The sequence below is a fragment of the Eleutherodactylus coqui genome, chromosome 1 (genome assembly GCF_035609145.1).
Source record: "Eleutherodactylus coqui strain aEleCoq1 chromosome 1, aEleCoq1.hap1, whole genome shotgun sequence".
NCBI classification, from domain to species: Eukaryota; Metazoa; Chordata; class Amphibia; order Anura; family Eleutherodactylidae; genus Eleutherodactylus; species Eleutherodactylus coqui.
This window is the reverse complement of record NC_089837.1, coordinates 488,897,502-488,918,522: the sequence shown is the minus strand read 5'-3', so window position 1 is coordinate 488,918,522 and position 21,021 is coordinate 488,897,502. Positions and strand designations below refer to the sequence as shown.

The 21,021-nt window shown below is 40.4% G+C and overlaps 1 protein-coding gene across 2 annotated transcripts in view; it reads right to left on the bottom strand.

Moving 5' to 3' along the window:
- PDGFD (platelet derived growth factor D) overlaps positions 1 to 21,021 on the bottom strand; it is a 192,744-nt gene that overhangs the window by 32,278 nt on the left and 139,445 nt on the right. Inside the window, exon 4 of one of the 2 annotated variants that reach the window (XM_066586327.1) lies at positions 12,799 to 12,858. The exons of the other annotated variant lie outside the window; for it this stretch is intronic. Within the exon in view, the coding sequence (XP_066442424.1) occupies positions 12,799 to 12,858 (60 nt within the window). The remainder of the gene's footprint in view (positions 1 to 12,798; positions 12,859 to 21,021) is intronic. 2 annotated transcript variants of the gene reach the window in all.

Below are 21,021 nucleotides of genomic sequence, written 5' to 3'. Positions count from 1 at the left end.
CTTTGGGCACATTGTAAACCATGTGGAACGGCATGACTGTAGACCATCTGGTGCACTCTCTACAGTGTAGTGGCATCAGCAGGCTACCTATGACCTCAGGAAATGTTTCAAAGCACAAACCAGATACAGTATGTATACATCACATAAAAATAAAATATGCATCAAATACTAGGTAAAAACAAGTTTATATAAATATACTTAGTACTGAAGCAACATAAGTACTTTACAAACGATAAGAGAATGAAAGAAACACGTCCAACTCTACACCGCTAATTACAAAAGAGCGCTGTCACAGCTATACTCCTAGAGTTCTTAGCCCAGATGTTCCCATCTCAGGGTCTGAGGACTCTTCTACGAAGGCCAATAGTTGGGCATGAATGTTCGCCAAAATGTTTGCTAGCCCGAACATCGGCCTCTCTGAATATGCCAGTGATCAGCCAACAAGAAATGGTTGTCCGTTGGCTGAATGGATCTTTTATGCATGCATACAAATACTCACTTGTTGGCAGCACATCCCCTCGTGTGAATAGAAGAATATGCTGCCAATAAATATAATCTAAATGGAGGCCAAGGGTTGTAGTAACAATCATTTGCCACCACACTGTACTTGTGATCATCTTCCCATGTAACCAGCAGCACTGGTTGACATGCTAATTCCCAATTGGCAATGGGCAAGCATTGGGATATGTAAAAGGGCCCTGTGATACCTACTCCTGCCATAGATGATCCTGGCATTGGTTGCGATCTTGCACTGTGGTTGAAGCTGTCCTTAGGCTTCGTTCATATTTCAATCAGCTTGTTTCATCCAGGGATTCCGTTTTGAATTTCCATAATGCTGTGCTGTTCTTTCTGGTATAATGACAAAACCCTTGGATGGAACCCGACAGAAGCCATTAGAGTCAATGGGTTCTGTCAGGCACACTGGGCTCCATCACTTTGACAGATCCGACGGCTGTTTTATGTTTGTTCTTCTATTCCATAATGGAACAGAAAAACAGAAATGTGAACAAAGAGAAGCTGGCATTGGAGCTTACATACAAGACGAGCTTTTCGAATGCCCAACTAAGGTCAGCAATTCCTACGTTGTAGAAAATTCATTGGCCATTGATTATTAAAATGCAAAAGCCCTTGAAATATTGAATGTTGTTGTATTTTTTGGATGTCTTCTCTGACTTAAATCTAATGTGACTTATCTGCATGTGGAAGACATTAGGTCTCATGTTTCATAGTTTAGCCACCGGTTATTTTATTGATTTAGTCTGTTAGATGGCTGTGTATAATTCCTGGATACGTCATTTCATTAAATCCATGCCAAGTTATCCTTACTTCACAAACCACTGCCTTGATGTGTTTGTTTCTCATGTTCGAAGTCTCATGGAATTACAGCTCTTATGTGGTTAGTTTTGTTCATCTGTAGAAGATAATCTGAAACTTGACTATTTTGGGATTGAAGGTTTACCCCCTGTAATCAACCCCTCCCCCCCCCCCAAACTGCACTCTCTAACATTTAATAAATTCTAAATCTCTGCCAAAAGTAAAGTACAAATCAGTTTTTCAAAATCAACAATAGATTCAAAAACATATTAAAAATACTATTATATAATACCGAAAATAATCATGAATGAACCAATAATGGAAAGAGGTCCATAAAGGTATGCTCACTCGGTCAATTAGCTTGTCAGTTATGGTTTTGGTTTCGAAAAAGGATAACAAGCCGTCATGGACTCCGTATTGTTAACTGGTTTAAGGGTTATAACTTCCTTGTTTGAGGTCTTTTTTACTTTGATTTCACTCCAATTGCAAACTAGTTTGCAGTCTAGATTTATACTCAGTTTTTACATCTGCGGAATCTATATAATTAATGTATATTATCTATATAATTGGCGTATAAGATATAATGTTATATACACTATTTTTCTTTAGAAGACCTTATAACCCTAAAAATCCAATAAAAGTCTTGAAATTTAAAAAATAGCCCACAACCATGTCCCTAGGACAACACTACAGTGGATATCATATTTGCTTCTTTCCTAGGGACTGTCCAAGAGGGGTCAACTGGGTAATCCTTAGCCCAACTTAATAGGGAGTAAAGCATTTGACGCCCCTCTTCAACTGGTCTCAAAAGCGTCCATGGCCATGAAAAGTTGACCCTACATAACTGACCTTGCCCAACTAAAAACAGCAAGCCAACTGGATAAATTCCCAGTCGAACTCAAATAGGTTGTCCAGTTGTAAACTTTCGATGATCTATCCATTAGATAGGTCATAAACAGTAAATTTGTGGGGTTCTGCTGTTCAGGTCCCCCTTTGATCAGCTGGTCAGTGTATTTGTGCACTCATCTAATTTCTGCAGAAGCAGACAGCCCCATTTTCACTGCAGGGCCTAGCTCAGTATTCTACACAAAGCTCTTATTCACTTCACTGGCAACCTTGCTTTAATACTAAGCCTGGCCACTGCAGTGAGAACAGAGCTGTCTGCTTCTGCAGAAATTAGCTCAGTTCACAAGCACACTGACCCAGAAAACAGCTGATCAGAGGTGGTAACGGGGCAGATTCCTTCAATCTACTATTGACAGCCTATTATGTCAATATACATACCATTTAAAAGATATCCTGTTCCACCAGCAAGTGCAATAGTAACATGTCCATGTTGTCAAAAATCCAAAAAGTGCCATTGACGTACACAACTCAGGAACATTTGCATACACGCTAAGCATGAAAGCTCCTGGGTTGTGTACACGATGTCGGCGTCCGTACAAGATTTTTGGTAGTGTGGATATGTGACCATAACACAGGATAGCAGAGCAGGACATCTTTTTCATGGTACATATATTACATTTATTGCTAGTGGTCACTGTAAGACATTAATTAATCTCACCTTTAAAGAGGTTGTGCAGGGTTAGCAAAACATTGCTGCTATGTACAAGAAATAATACTATGTTGGTTAATGGTTTGTGTCTGGTATTTCTGCTCTTTTCTATTGAAGTGAATGGGGTTGAGCTGCAATACTACACTCAACCTGTGAACAGGCGTGGTGCTGTTTTTGAAAGAAAGCAGACAATTTTTTTTGTCCTGAGGCTTCAGCGTAACAGTCTGTTCTCTAGGCATCAGCGCTCACATCCTCGGTGCCATGATGCTAGGAGTGCAGAACAATGGTGCTGCAGCCTATGATTGGCTGGTCAGGTGAAGTGACGTTCAATGACATCATCAGGAACATCTGTGCTAGACGGTCAATGGTCGACGGGCACTAGATAGTCAATGTTGTCCGGTAATCGTCCAAACCGTTTAATCCATGCTCTTACTGTACCTTCTGTCAAGGCACCTTCCTATGCTATACTAGATTGCTATAACAGACCACTCTGGGCCTCTCTATCTATAGATTTCCTTAGCCAAATGTAACTACTCCATATTTCCTTTGCTTAAACTTGCAATTATTTTGGAGGAACACAGTGGCCAAAGACAAATTACAAATGAAAGAACAGATCAGACATGGATATTACAAATGGCAAAGGGACAAGCGCAAATTAATTGTACCAAAAAAAATCCACCTATTCTCTGTTTACTGGGTTGGATGCCATTTATCACATTCAATGTGTTTACTTGCTGCTCTTCCAGGAAGTAATATTCCAGGTATTAAATTGTTTATGAGATATAAATCAAAAAATGTGCAATTAGCAAATATGTTGGTAGAGCAGAGCAAAGCGGCTAAGATTAACTCATAAAAGAAAGCCACAGGCTATTTCACATGACAGCATGCAGGGCAGCTGTGATCCCGCCAATACATCTGTCCATGCACTGGCTGCCAAACTAGCTAATGTACATGACAGAAATAGTCTGGCAGTTTGACATCAACCTCTGTTTGGGATTGTTTTCTAAATTGTGTGGTTCTTCCATCTCAGGCTAAATTCCCAAGAAGAATATTTCTTCCAGTCCTATGGCTCGGTAATGATGTACAGTATATCGCATAGTAAGCCATCAAGAAAGCCGCAAGGAGCAATAGAAGCAAATTTGTGATCCTCGAAGCAATGGAACAAATTAAGGAAAGTAATGTTAATAAAATAGAAGAATAAACCATACATTACTTTATGTTTTTACTCTATACTTTCATATATTTAAAGGGAACCTGTCACTGCCTTCTCACTCTCAAAACTAACTTCACTGTCCAGCAGAAGAGGAAACATCAATCACTTCTAATGCCCCCTCACTTCCGAATTAGCCCATGTACCTCCACAATTAGGTTCCAAAGTTATCCTGTGACTATTATGCAAATGAGCAGAGAAGAGTAATTTGGCCAAGAAGAGTCACGCTTTTAATGAGCTGCTGAGCTAACCATGGTGGAACTCCCACTGTTCACTAGAATGGTGGTCCTGAAACCCACCGTTCTTCCTAACTGCCTGACTGCAGTGAGAACTTGGAATGGAGAGGAAGTCTTGCATTAGAAGTACAGCACTTATCTACTTCCGTCAGCTCTATAGTTATAGTGACCCAGAACCGGGGCTACAAAATGATATTAATAGCTCTGAGGGGATGCGCAAATGTGCCTTTAAATGTGAAATAATTGGTACCAATGTGTCATGTTGAAGGTGGTGGCTAAAATAGAGTTTAGCTTAGAGAAGGATCAAATAGGTTAGTATCATAGCGTCTTACTCATTAGCCAATCAGCATTGAGCAGGTGGGAGAGGAAAAAATATATAAGTTCATGTAACATTCTAGAAAGGTTAGAAGAGAGCAGATAGTGGTGTTGTGCAAACTGAACAAGACAGCTGGTTAGGGAGCAGATCCTCACAGACTTTTGCAGATATACTCAGGATCTAGCTTCTGAGGGAGAAAAGGTGCCAGTAGGCTATGGTGCAAAACATATATGGAGCAGAAAGGCAGCAGCACTAAAAGCCACTTCCTTCAAGAAATTAAGGATTTGTTTGCACAAGGAAGTGTTCTTTAATTACCATCTGATGTTGTACCAGGAAGCTTCTGAAGTAAGTAAGTGTTATCCTTTCTGTCTCCTTCTACTCTCTTCCACTGGGGAAGGCTATCTCACTACACCAAGTCATCATACAAGGTAGCAGAGATCAACCCTTCACAATCACTCCCATTTTTCACTGTAATGTAGTCATTTGGGGAGTACTTAGTAACAGCCAAAGTGGGGCTAACACCATCATCAAAAAACATCACCCCATTCTGGCTTTATACATAGACACTAAAAAGAACAGCAGGGCCAACGATGGACAGCCACTCTATTCAAAGTTCTTAATGAAGTCATGCACTGAGGAAACAGGTGGGACCACCATTATAGCAATCAGTGAAGCCTCTAGCAATCGGATATTTATCATTTTTCCTGTTAATAGGTAATACATGTCCATTGTGGTAAAACCTCTTTAGGTCTTTAGTTTTATCAAAAATTGAGACCTGATAGGTATAAAGATATATCAAAGTGACCATTCAGTCCTGGGACAACATTTGTGCAGGAAATGATGGAGGGAAGTTATATTACCATCCTCATCACTATTCGGTCACTGATCTGCTTATTCCTGGGATCCCTCTTCATATGTCCAAGATGGCCCAGCCCATTCATAGACTACCCAATGCTCCATGAGCACTGGAGGTACATGAGTGATCTAAGACATTACAAGTAGCTCTGATTAGCCAGCGATGCTCATTCTCTGACTACTGTTGCACAAGGTGCATTGAGCTGTAACAGGACCTCCGAAGGCATGTTGAAAGAATCAAAAGAAGTCTCAGGAACAGGCAGATTGGTGAGCGAATCGGGAAAAAAATGGATGGCATAAACTACATCCAGGCTTGACGCAAAACTCTGTCAGGATTGAATATAATCTATTGTTTTAAAAGGATGGATTGACACAAAATATACTATGTTGGACAACACAATATTTAAACAATGTAGTGAGGAAAAAGGGAAATCTGACCCTAACCTTTAATGCAAGGAGACCCTACCTAAAGCGGAGCACTCTCCCTGATGAGGGCAACCACAGTTCAGGAACCTGGAGTAACCCAGACTTTCCCTAGTTAGAAACAAGTTTAATGAATGTACAGCAGTATATGTTAAGGTCCTTTTACACGCAAAGATAATCTTTGAAACAGCCAAAGGTATGAAATATTTAGCGATTTATTATACTCTTAACGACTTTAATGTCCATTAACACTTTATTCATCTTCATTTGCATGTAAAAGGACCTTTAATCTTCTTTTTCCTCCAAGGGTTGTTTGCTGAACTGGGTGTGTGTTTAACATCTGCCTGCACATTCCATTGTTCTCCTCCCAGCAGAGTATGCAGTATACTCATTATGTATGCAAAGCAAGACACAAGGAGTACACTGTGTATCCTGCTCAGTCTTTCAATGGCTGAACAATGGATTTTATGCAGAGCTAAAATCCATTGTTCAAACGAAAAGTGCAAGATGCCTGCGTTAACATGTAAGGATTATAACTAGAGATGAGCGAGTGTACTCGGCCACGCCCCTTTTTTGCCCGAGCGCCGTGATTTTCGAGTACTTCCGTACTCGGGCGAAAAGATTCGGGGGGCGCCGTGGGTGAGTAGGGGGTTGCAGCAGGGAGTGGGGGGGGAGAGGGAGAGAGAGAGGGCTCCCCCCTGTTCCCCGCTGCTACCCCCCGCTCCGCCACGCCTCCCCTCGCCCCACGAATCTTTTCACCCAAGTACGGAAGTACTCGAAAATCGCGGTGCTCGATCAAGTAATTACTCGAAACGAGTAGGTTCGCTCATCTCTAATTATAACTCATTTTTGGCTGTTTGGACAAATTTATAATAATTATTGTTGCATGTAAAAGGGCCTTTATACATTACAAGAGCACGCAGTTAACTAGATGATACACAAATGCATTAATAGCAATTAGGAGACATTACAACACCTTAGTTTACGCTATAACCAGATAGGCTTCTCTAAATTGTTTAACAGGATAGGATCCACCGATTTGGGCAGAAACACCTTCAAACTAAGAGTATAACCATCATCCTCTGTGAGAACAAGTCTGAATATATATGTCTAGTCATAGCTGGCTGGGACACATGCCTCCCAGTCAACCAATTCATCCAAACACCAGAAGAAGTGCTCATGTCGGTCCTATGCCAAAATGACACTGAGAATGCATGTGGATCTCATGGACCGGGGGTGACGCTGGGACGTCACTCTGGTCCTAATCCAACATGGCCGGCGAGCCATGACGGACCGAAGTAACATAACTACCTGCCTCCGGTCTCCGGACATATTGAGTTATGGGTCCAGAGGGTCACTTTAAGAAATTAATCAGCACAGAATTTTTGGACTGTAGCAGAGAAACAAATTAGTGTTTAAAGGTGAACATTCATTTTAAAGTAATGAGGCTGAACTTCATGATAAATGTTGGCCCGATGCACAGATTTTGAGACTTAGCATAAAACTACCAGTTAGAAATTGATGAAATTTTGCTCTTTTTGGAACTGTTCTATGAACAATCCTTGAATCTGTTTCAGCGCAACATTAAATCTACAGAAAATGATGGAAGCGGTCAGTGCCAGCGTCTCTATGCGTATGACACAAATCAAACACTTAACAAAACTCTAAAAGCTTCATAAATGAATGATAAAACTTTTGTCCAAGCAAACGTGGTGATTACACATATGGATTTCTGGCCTGGTCACTATGGCCTAGTATATTCATCCGATGAACACGCCATAATGAACTTTTATTCAGCAGTTGTCGATGCCGCTTCAGGGAACATAAACCTTTAGTGTAATCGCTTATGTGTCCTTCTCCTTTACTGTACATCAACTCTTTACTGGAAGCCAGGACTGTACATTTCTAGTTGGCAGGACTGGTCGGAAGCCAAGTTTTCTTACATAAACCCAGAAATATGAAATTATATCAGCATTACATTCATCTAAATTATATAGAAGTAATGTTGACTTTCCCTAATTATGTGACAGTATTTTAGGGATCATTAATTCCAGTCCAAATCTGCAACCTCCGTAAGTAATAAATTGGGAGCAATTAGCCTTTGGATTGGTTCTAAGTAGTAGAAATCTAAGCAATCTGACCAATTTAATGATGGGTAATACTGACACAGAAAAGGACTTGGGGATTTCGTTAACTGTAAGCTTAACTGGACTAATCAATGTCAGGCAGCTGCTGCCAAGGCAAACAGGATCATGGGGTGCATCAAAAGAGGTCTAGGGGCGCATGATGAGGACATTGTTTTTCCTCTTTACAAGTTACTGGTCAGATCACACATGGAATATTGTGTAAAGTTGTGGGCACTGGTACTCAAGAAGGACATATCAGAGCTTGAGCGGGTGCAAAGGCGGGCAACTAAAGTAATAAATAAAATGGGCGGACTACAATACCCAGAGAGGCTATCAAAATTTGGGTATTTAGTTTAGAAAAACGACAACTAAGGGGCGACCTAATAACTATGTATGAATATATCAGGGGACAATGCAGAGCTCTCTCCCATCATCTATTTATACCAAGAACTGTGACTGTAACTAGGGGGCGTCCTCTACGTCTAGAGGAAAGAGGGATTCTAGCTGACATAGAAGGGGATTCTTTACTGTAAGAGCAGTGAGACTATGAAACTCTCTGCCTGAGACCATGGTCATGGCTAATTCAATGAAAGAGTACAAGAGGGGCCTGGACATCTTTCTTTAGTGTTACAATATTACATGCTATAATCATTAATAACTTCAGAAGTGTCGATGATGTGGGGATTATTTTGATTGCCAGATTGGAGTCAGGAAGGATTTTTTTTACCTTAAATGGGTATAATTGGCTTCTAGATCACTGGGTTTTTGTTGCCTTCCTCTGGATCACCATTGAGGGGTAATAGGTTGAACTGGATGGACATATGTCTTTTTTTGGCCTTACATACTATGTTAAACTGTCCACAATATTCCATGCATGGTCTGACCAGTGACTTGTAAAGAGCAAGAAAAGTTCTCGTCATGTGCCCCTAGACCTCCTTTAATGCACCCATTTGGCTTGGCAGCAGCTACCTGATACTGGTTGCTTCAGTTAAGTTTACTATTAAGTAAAAAATTGCATCATCGCCCTCATACCTCACACGAGCAAAATTATTATAAAGATCATACAAAAACGCATTGCGGCAATTGCTGAACGGCAATTGCTGGACGTTTAGGCTGGCTTCTCTACAGGATGTGGCACCAGAGACCAAATCGCAAATCTGTGCTGGATCATGGAGAAGACAATGGAGTATCAAAAGGTCTTGTACATGTGTTTCATCGACTACAGCAAGGCATTTGATTGTGTCAACCATAACAAGTTTTGGAAGTGTCTGAAGCAAATGGGCGCCTCAGAACATATTAAACAGCTTATAAGGTCACTTTAAAACAACCAAGAAGCAACAGTCAGGACAGCTTATGGAAACACGGATTGGTTAGGAATTGAGAAAGGTGTACGACAAGGCTGCATTCTATCACCAGTCCTTTTCAATCTGTACGCAGAAACGATCACGAATCCATGCAACTTAGATGAATTAGAAATCAGAATCAAAATCAGTGGCAGAAATGTCAACAACCTCCGATACGCAGATGACACCACCCTGGTTGTGAAAAGTGAAAGGCACCTGGAATACCTTATCCAATGCAAAATGAAAGCGAATGCATGGGACTGTACCACATAGGCAAGAAAACGAAAGTCGTGACCACGGGAGGCAACGGTACAGTGAACATAAACATTAACAACGAAGAAGTTGAGACGGTCCAAGATATCATCTTCCTTGGATCCAAAATCAATTGCTACGGACAATCTGGACCTGAGATCAAGAGACAGATTACACTTGGTAGGAATACAATGCAAGGAATGGAAAAGATCTGGAAAAGCAAGGATATTAGCATCGCAACAAAAACCAGACTGGTCAATGCAATCGTCTTTCCTATAATGACGTTTGGTTGCAAAAGTTGGACGCTCAGGAAAACAGACAGAAGGAAAAGTGATGCATTTGAACTCTGGTGCTGGAGGAGAATGCTACGGATACCTTGGATTGTCCATGACTACGAACAAGGTAGTGTTAGATCGCGTCACACCGAAAATATCACTAGAGGGCAAAATAATCAAACAGCGGCTCCCTTTTTTGGCCACGTGATGCGCGCTAACTAAATGGAAACAGTACTGATGCTTCGCAAGGGTGGTGGAAAAAGACGATCAGGAGGACAAAGAACAAGATGGCTAGATACAATCAAGGCCACCACCAACATGTCAATCGCAGAATTTAAAGAAGCCGTGAAAGACAGAAACGCATGAAGAACATTGGTCCATAGAGTGACCGAAGGTCGGATGTGATTGAATGGATAATCATCATCGAAAAATCCACTTGATCATACCATATACCAGTGTTTCACTAAATATTTTATTTCAGGACATATTTTATATCCAGGGGTGCTAAAAACTGGTTAAAGGATGTGAGAGATTATAGATATCTTCCAAGTGTACCTCTCCAGGTGTGTGTGGGACAGGCCTTCTTAGTGCCCAAGACAGGACATTTCATAATGTATCCCACCACCCTTGATCCCTGAAGACCGGCATGGCAGTTACCCATGTCCCACCATCTTGCCAATCACTAGCATGTAGGACAATATATACTTATTAATGTAACATTATGAAATAAAGGGAATACTGGTGGAAGTTGGGCAAAACTATGCAATCAGAAAACAGTCAACAGCAACATACCTAGCAATGTACCTATAATAGTCGTTGTTCTGTTTATTCCAAAAGTGATAAAATGAGCATGTTAATGAATGATGGAATGATCTTTCTAAATGTGTAGTACAATCTTTGATTAGGTGGTTACTATGACTGGATGAACGGGTCTGCTTAGTGATGAAAATGTCCAACAAAACACTACATCTGCTAATATGCTAGTAATAACTGTGTCTAAGGCATCTCATCCAGTCAACCAGTACCCATTTCTGTACTGTCAAGGTACAAGAATCCCCCAAGCAGCTGTCTACAAGTGGGTCATTCTACCTCTTGGATGAGTCTCTGGTTTAGCTGATGGGAGCTGATTTGTATACTTTTTTCCCATGAAATATTGCCTGAAAATAAGTCTCCATACATCTTTCGAGTCTCATAAAGAACTAGTATCCCCAAGGCTATGTTACATTAAGAAAACTATGCTGTGTAGACCATGTAGTATACCTTCAAATTCTAACACTGGCCAATCAGTGTTGACAATGTCAAAAAGGGGAAAGGTAACACCCAGTTGTCATTTTCTTCACGCATTTCCAGGAGGAATAATAAAGGATCAGTACAATGCAGAGTTCTAAGAAAATATACTCCAGGGTTATTTTTTAAAAAGACCCTCAGATATCAAGACAACATTTTGTCCCAGGACTAGAAAGTGGAAGAGATATATTACATATACTCCATCTTGAACTCCCAATGTATCAGCTCCTCTATGGAAATACTCAGACATGGCATTGGCCCCTTTGGCTTCTGGGTTTCTGAGCTTGACGAGTGGCCAATGCTTATACAACATGCTTTAGAGATGCTTGCATGCCCCGCTGCCAGTGTGCAATCGGAAAGGGTATTCATCAAAGCTGGGGATGTGATAACTGACAGATGCATCTGCCTGTCCATAGACAAAATGGATCTCCTGATGTTTATAAGAACGAACCAGGCACCCCCATAGTGGATTCCACTGATCAGTTAACATGTTGGTTACTTTTTACTCACATATGACTAAGCACAGATTTATATCAAAGACATTTACATCAAAGCAGCACACCTTCTAACCTTCTATCTCCCTTGGCGTAGGTTCTGGTAATTACTGCTTTTCTTTGGAGGAGGAGGAGAAGGAGGAGGAGGAGAAAGAGGCCCGTGCTTGAGTGTTGTGTTCACTTGGCAAAATTTGTCTTTTATGACATTGATTTTAAAACAAGCACAACACTTGCTGTCTTGCATAGTAAAATGTCTGGTAGCTCTACAGCTGTTCCTTGGAGCAGGCCCGTGCTTGAGTTTTTGTTCATCTTGCAGAATTTGTCCTTGTTAAATTTATGACATTGCTTATAAAACAAACACCACACCTGCTGTCTTCCTCAGCACCATTTTTGATCTAGGAGACCTTATGTGAGCCACCTCTTACTTTCAGTGATACCGGTGTGCTATGATTGACCTCTACACCACTGTAAACTATTTGGACCATTTTTTGGGAGAAGCACAGAGTTACCCAGATGTGTAGCTGTATTCTCACGTAATGTAGGGTGCTTTGGCTACATTGGAGACCTTCTGGAGGGCAAATTAGGGAACTCGATTTTTAATCCTATTGCCTTTAATGGGATTACGAATTGGCTATCCCAATGGTTTTTGTGAAATAGGCCCCTTTACCGACACAAACCGATCATTGCACTAATCCCTCATCACTAATTCTATTATTGCTAACTTCACTGAATAATGTTCCTGAACATGCATATTTCTATATAGATTGCAGTCACCGTCACGGGCCAGGCTAACTATATAAACACACTACATTATAGTCATACTACATTTTGGGGCGGTTCAGGAACCTGGAATAGCCACAAGAAACAGGGCAGAGGTTATACGTATAACTGCAAATGTTTCGATATAAACCCTGAATGCTACAGGACTGCCAATTTTGATTAATTCTCTCCAGTCTCCACTTTTAATTCCATGGAATCTGTATCAAATCAAAACCTAAATCTTGCCTCGGTATTTTTACCCCGGCAGTACAGATAATAACTTGGAACATGCTGTTTATTTAATAGCATGCGCATTTATTTTATTCTACGCAGTGACACACAGTATTACTTACTGAGACAGGGCTTGTGACAGATTCCCAGTTTGTCTCTGATGCTGCAGGCGGAAAATCATTCTGAAAGGAGAGGAAAAGGAATTTAAACAAAAGCTGCAGCAAGGGATAAGATCTCTACTGTTAGATTTGAATAGCCTTTCAGGCATCCAGACTTGGCTGCTATAAAAGACCATGAATATACAGGATTACTAAAAAAAATGAGGCTCCATTGAGAGATGTAAGATAAATTCATAGGATCTTACCTGATTATTACATAATTCTATTTTTTCATTGTTTTAAAAAAAGAAAAAAAAAACGTTATTCGCGAAGACGGTAAAAGGCTATTCTCAGGTCTGCTCAAACTTAACTCATTTTCATCAAGACCGAGTATCCGGGGATTAAGATAAATAATACTCAATTAATATTAAGCAAGTTTCTTAGTAACTTAATTTTGGAGAATGTTGATCAGTAGCCCAACGGACACCATTATGGTCAATTAGGCTCATCAGGCGGCATTTGTGCCTGATGAGCATTCCATTTGCCTGTTCCCGTGATGGAATGTCCTAACACTGATGCAAAGTCTTATTTAGAATATAGCATATGTATAAACTACTACTGTGCAAAGTAGTGGGATAACATGGTGGCTCAGTGGCTTGCACTGTTGCCTTGAAGCCAATGCTAACCTTAGGTTAGATGGCACTCTGTGCGGAATTTAATTTGGGTCTCCTCCCCACCCTTCATTCATAAGTAAAAGATACATGTTACACTGATAGGCAGTTTTCCTGCATTCAGTATGTGCAAAAAACAGCAGAACAACAGCATTTCCATACCAGAACAGCTCAGTACATAAATACATAATCATAAACTAACTCATAACATAAATATAGCACCGGAACCAAGCTCAGTACATAAATACAGCACTAGGACCAAGCTCAGTACCTACAGTGTAAGAGCACCAGAACCAAACTCAGTACATAAATACAACACCAGGACTAAACTCAATACCGATAGTATAAGAGCACCAGAACCAAACTCAGTACATAAATACAGCACCAGGACCAAGCTCATTACAAAAATAAAGCACCAGAACCAAGCTCAGAACATACATACAGTACAAACCAACTTCAGTGCATAGATATAATAACAGAACCAAGCTCAGAACATAAATGCAGCCACACGTGGGGGTGCCAATGGTGCCAGGACAAAGATTATTCATGTAGCTCCACAAGACGCTGCCATACAAAGGAAGAAAAACAATTGGCTGGGCTGACCTAAGGAAATCGGTAACCTTCAGCCTACATCTGGCTGGTGCCCCCACTTTACAAGCTGGTGGCTGATGATCTGTGTGACTGCGCAGGTCAGATGTAGCTAAGGTCGTCCATGCTTGCAGCCCTGGGGTCCTAGGATCAAATACAACCAAGGGCAATGTATGCATGGAGTTTGTATGCTCTCCCATATCTGCATGGTCTTCCTCCAGTTTTCTCCCACACTCAATGCAAAATGGTTAAAAATGGTTAACGCCTTAGCTAATGCTCTACTGATGCATTATGGGATTAATTGAAAGTGGAAGTAAAAAATCTTACTATCAAGATGGTGGCTGGTAAGTGGGTTGCATGGCATGGAAGTTACTGGAATATACAGAGGAGAACTCCAGAGCATGACAGGCAATCAGCTGAGGGGGGTCAGGTATGGAAAAATGTATTTTCACCGGAGTGGCCCTTTAATATACTAAATCTGATGTTACTCAGAAAATTTGTTATTACAAGTTATTTTATATGTGCCATTTGTGAAGGGATCGGCACTGGAGTTGGAGTGTGGAAAAATAGTAGAGTTTGAATTGGTAGTTTGGTTTACCGACTCCACAGCCCTAATAATATAGGCACAAATGTTCTGCCTAATGGTCCAGTGCATCACACACAATGCCCATAAGAATAGGTCATGGATAATAGTGCAGTTTTGTATGGTTTAAAAAAAATGATACGTAATAAAACAATAAGGGTTTGTCATACTGTGCTCACATTCTAGGGTCATGTTATGCCCAAATAATAACTTATTGTTAAGGCAGCAGTATGCAGTCCTAAGTTCTTGTTCACGACCTGAAGGTTGCGAGTTCATTTCTCGCATGGTTCAGATAGCTGGCTCAAGGTTGACTCAGCCTTCCATCCTTCCGAGGTCGGTAAAATGAGTACCCAGCTTGCTGGAGGGTAATAAATAAATTACCTGAAAGCGCTGCGAAATAAGTTGGCACTATGCAAATAACAAGTTGCTTTCCCCCTTAACCCCTTCCCGCTGCAGGACGTAAGTTTACGTCCTGGCAGCCTGGTACTTCCCGCAACAGGACGTAAACTTACGTCCTGGGGACAGCGCAGGATCACATATGATCCCGCGCTATCCCGCAGCGGGAGCCGGCTGTCAGTCACAGCCAGCGTCCTGCTGCAACAGCGGGGGGACATCGGAGATGCGCCCCCCGCTGTTAACTCCTTCCCTGCCGCGATCTAAGTAGATCGCGGCAGGGAAAGAGTTCACAGAGGGAGCGGACTCCCTCTGTGTCTCCGGCTGGAACTCGCGATGTCATCGCGAGAGCCCGGCCTGTCACTATGGCAACAGGACGCCAGACACTGGCGTCCTGTATTGCCTATGCCTATAATCGCTGTACAAGCGATAAGGCATGGCAGAGCAGTAGCTCTGCCATCCCTTATGACAGCGATCATCAGGGCAGTGGTTAAAGTCCCTCAGAGGGACGCAAACAGTGTAAGAAAAACAAAGATTAAAAAAATTAATTAAGAAAAATGTAAAAAAAATGTAAAAAAAACATTTTTTGATGCTTTTTCTCAGATTAGCATAAAAAAAAAAAAAAACCCACATATTTGGTATTGTCGCGTCCATAACGACGCGTACAATAAGTTGCACATGCTTTTGACTGTGCATGGAAAAAACGCTAAAAAAACGCTAAAAAACTGAGGCAAAATGCTAATTTTTAGCTTTTGTCCTCAGTAAAAACGCAATAAAAGTGCTCAAAAAAGCCATATGTACCCCAAAAAGGTACCAGTAAAAACTACAGCTCGTCTTGCAAAAAATAAGCCCTCACAGAGCGCCGTACATCAAAAAATAAAAAAGATACAGGACTTTGAATGCAGCGATTTAGAATAGAAAAAAGATTTCCAAAAAAAGGGTTTTATTGCAGAAAAGTGGGAAAACCTAAAAAAAATGTAAGAATTTTGGTATCGTTGTAACCGTACTGACACGCAGAAAAAATGGAATGTCTCATTTATGCTGCATGATTAACGCTGTAAAAAAAATAAAAAAAATCTATGGCAGAATTGATGCGTTTTCTCTCCCTGCGATCATAAAAAAAAATTAAAAAAGTTCTACAATATAGTCTATGTACCCAAAAGTGGCACCGATAAAAACTACAGTTCGCCATGCAAAAAACAAGCCCTTATACGGCCGCGTCCACGGAAAAATAAAAAAGTTATGACTTTTGATAAACGGAGAAGAAAATCCGCCAAAAATTGTTGCGTCCTTAAGCCCAAAATAGGCCATGTCATGAAGGGGTTAATATAGTACTAAAATAACAGGGTCAACCATATCTAACTATAAGCTATCTATCTTTCGACCCTTAGCAAACATCTGTTTATGCAAGGTACAAGTTGAGTTCGGGTCATTGTCAATACAGGGAAAATCATATATCATATGACTGCCATTTAGATAGAAGGACAGCCAACTACAGAACTTGTATCAGTTTGGTTTATATTGTGGGAGGGTGCCGCCCTCCAGGGGCGTAACTAAAGGCTCAGGGGCCCTGATGCAAAACGTGAGCTGGGGCCCCCCCTCTATCTGTATCTGTACCCGTACCCATACCTAAACCATGTTGCACAGAGACATAACTTGAGGTTCCCGGGCCCCGATGCAAAACTGGTAACAGGGACCCCAACTATAATGCTTTATTCATAGTACTGGGCTCCCTATATGGAGAAGAGAGGCCTTATGGGCCCCCTAAGGCTCCTGGGCCCGGGTGCAACCGCATCCCCTGCACCATCTATAGTTACGCCCCTGCCGCCCTCAATGATGTCTGTCTGCATTTATAAATAGTTTTCTATGAAAGGGGGTTGTCCTTCTCAGAGCATACACCAGGTCATAAACACCCCTTAAGAGGTTACTTGCCTGTTACCTTCCATTTGTTTTTGAATGACCACTACCTAACGGATGCAGCCAATCAGAGGCCACAGAATCAAAGTGCCAATATCCTGGCATATCTGCTTAGATACTGTGAGCAGATATGCTAGGAAAACGGCATCTGACCTCTGTGGCCTCTGATTGGCTTTAGCGGTCAGGTGGTAGCCAATTCAAAAACAAAGACTGGCAGGTAACAGCCAGTCAACCTCTTTAAGGTTCTAAAAAAAGACCAAGGCTAAGGACCAGTAAGCACTGCTGGTTTTATTATTTTAACATCTGTCCACCTGTCCTTAAAAAGTCCTATAGACACTGGACATCCCCTTTAACTTTCTGTGAGCCAAGGACTCCAATTTCTCTGCAATATGATAGCAAAACTCTCAACAGGCTGCAATTCACATCACAACCATTGGGTGGCCTCGAGTGACACATATGTCATAGACATTCCCCGACAGAGTATCAGAAAATCATATTCTGCTTTTTTAAAATTGGTCATCTTGTGCCATAAATCTTAGGATATGTTAAGACAAGAGAAAAGGTAAGGAAGGAGACGTTCCAAACAACAAGTGGTTAATGGGCACGGCAGTATCTCTAAAAACAAAAACATCATTTAATATGATTTCCAACTATTTCAGCCCTGTGCGAGGTTCACATAAGAGGTGAATTGAAGTCTAAGCTATTTCCCTCAAAACTTAAATAGCAAAGCGATGTTCGGAATAATTTCCATGTTTATTACGGTTTATAGAGCGCCATTTTACGAATATTCCTAAATAATATGTATAAAATTGGATTTATATTACAAAGCCATGTTTCCTGTAGCCAAAATACAAATTATGACATACAATTGCTTTACAAACATCTTTGCTCCAGGCTTTATCATTTGGGAAGAAAATAAACAGTAATGGAAAGCCGAAGAAGACTTATGTGAACATACGCAGGGAGAATGTGAAATATTTGGCATGATATTGCCTTTTTATGCAAATTCAATAATGCACATGCACAGAATTTTCCAATGAGATGTAATACGTCTGAAAACTCACTATAAAATGAGCAATTATTGTCAAGTGAACGATACTCTGTGTTTTGTTAAGTACAAAAGACGTCACAATAAATATCTAGAAGTGTAAATCAGAGCGCTCAATGCTTTCTTTAATACCAGGCAATTAAAGGGAAGCTCAAGTGAAACCGTGTTCTAGCTATTAATGGGTACAGAGCTGGTCTGTCCTGACTTAATGTCAGCCCATCATGTGGAAACAAGTGCAGATGGCACAGAAAGCAAGAGCTCAAAGATAATTTCATTGCTACATCAAACCTAATTATATTATAAACATGATATATTTTATACAGCTCTATCTATCTATCTATGTAATATCTATCTATCAACTCATATCTATCTATTCATATCTATCTGTGTCATATCTATCTATCTATCTCATATCTATCTATTTATCTATCTATGTAATATCTATCTATCATCTCATATCTATCTATTCGTATCTATCTGTCTCATATCTATTTATTCATATCTATCTATCCATCTATCTATCTATCTATCTATCTATCTATCTATCTATCTATCTATCTATCTATCTATCTCATACCTATCTATCTCATATCTATCTATCTATGTAATATCTATCTATCATCTCATATCTCTCTATTCATATCTATCTGTCTCATATCTATCTATCTATCTATGCATCTCATATCTCTCTCTCTATCTATCTATCTATCCATCTATCCATCTCATATCTATCTATCTATCTATCTATCTATCTATCTCATATCTATCTATCTATCTTATATGCATCTATCCGTGTTCATCGCCAACACAGAAAAGGGTTCTTTACTGTAAGAGCAGTGAGACTGTGGAACTCTCTGCCTGAGGAGGTGGTGATGGCAAAATCCATAGAGTTTAAAAGGGGACTTGATGTCTTTCTAGAGGGGAAGGATATTACAGGATATAAATCTTAGGTTAATTGTTAATCCGGGTATACAGGCAGGTAGGAACTATTAAAGTTTGATCCAGGGATTAGTCTGATTGCCATTAGGGAGTCGGGAAGTAATTTTACTCCAAATAGGCTAATTGGCTCCTGCCTCTTGGGGTTTTTTTGCTTTCCTCTAGATCAAGAACATAGGAGGATAAACAGGCTGAACTAGATGGACATTGTCTTCATTCAGCCTTACATACTATGTTACTATCTATCTATCTATCTATCTTATATCTATCTCATATATATCTAATATCTATCCATCTATCTATCTAGTATCTATCTATCTCATATCTATCTATCCATCTCCTATCTATCTATCTCATATCTATCTATCTAATATCTATCTATCTCATATATATCTAATATCTATCTATCCATCAATATATCTAGTATCTATCTATCTCATATCTATCTATGTATCTATCTAATATCTATCTATCTCATATCTATCTATTTATCTATGTATCTCATATCTATTTATCTATCTTATTCATACAGCAAACTAGCTCAGATATTTAGTGACTGTGCTATAAGATATTACTTGTAATACCATGCCATACCACAGGGTGCGCTACAGTTTATTTACTGTACCTAACTGCACTAATTGAAAATGTTCTGCTCTGTGAAACACTAATGATACTCATAAATCGGTCTAGGTAACAGATTGTAACACTCTTCTGCAAAAATATCTAAAATCTTTAGATTTTAATATTTATAATTTTAATTAAATCATTTAGACCTTATTGCAGTGTATGAGTGCTTGTTTAGATTCATCTATGGGTGGGACACTTTAATCTTTTTGCTTCCAATCAATATATTGATATCTTCTATCCATAAGGTGCTTATACACATTATACTAAAGTCAATGAAAAGGGAGAATTTGAACCAAAATGATTCTTCGGGTGCAATTAAACAACAGTCATTTTAGCCAACCAACATTGTCATTATCTTAAAAGAAGTCAGCCATGTTTGAAATTTTCATGTAATAGTCCTATAAAAAATCTTTAATTCTCATGAAAGATAAATTATAATTTTGTCCACAAACGATAATTTTCCTGCAAAAGAAAAAACACTCTTTTTTTTGATACAATCATATCTATCCTGCTTGTGTTTCACCGCTTTCACCAAGTTATTAACTTCTGATTACCTATGCACAGAAGAGGCCATCAATAGTAGATTAGCACTGGTCCACTGCCCAGGACCTCCTCTGATCAGCTCTTCTCTGGGCCGTTGTGCTTCATGCACAGAGCTGATTTCCACAGGAAACAGAAAGCTCCATTCCCACTGCGGTGGCCAAACGTGGTATTACACACAAAGTTTTCATTCACTTCTGTAATATCAAGCCTGATCACTGCTGTGTGAATGGACCTGTCTGCTTCCTGCAGAAATCAGCTACGTATGCAAAACACATCTGCCCAGAGAACAGCTGATTAGAGATGAGCGAGTATACACGCTAAGGCACATTACTCGAGCGAGTAGTGCCTTAGCCGAGTATCTCCCCGCTCATCTCTAAAGATTCGGGGGTGGCGCGGGTGACAGGTGAGTTGCGGCGGGGGGGAGAGAGGGAGAGAGATATCTACCCTCCGTTCCTCCCCACCCCCCGCCGGCCCCCGAATCTTTAGAGACGAGCGGGGAGATACTCGGCTAAGGCACTACTCGCTCGAGTAATGTGCCTTAGCGAGTATACTCGCTCATCTCTACAGCTGATCGATAGGGATCCCAAGCGGTAAACCCCCGCTGATCTACTATTGATGGCCCCTTCTGCAGATAGGCTATCAATAGTCTATAACTGGACAATCCCTTTAACTCTGTGGTGGTGAATTGAGAAAGATTTTCTAGGTAACAGGTTCCCTTTAATGATTGCTACATCTCTATGGCTATTTTGATTGACTCTGATAGCCAATATGGACTAAAATGTTTGTGGTTGCACCTGTAAAACAATAACTTCACAGAGGATTGCTTGTGCAACAGTTGTTCAACTATTAACCTATTTCTTTCTAATGAGTATGGCCACCTATAGAGGCTGCCAAGCAAAGGCATAGCTTGAAGCTCCTGGGCTCCAACTCATAATCAAGAC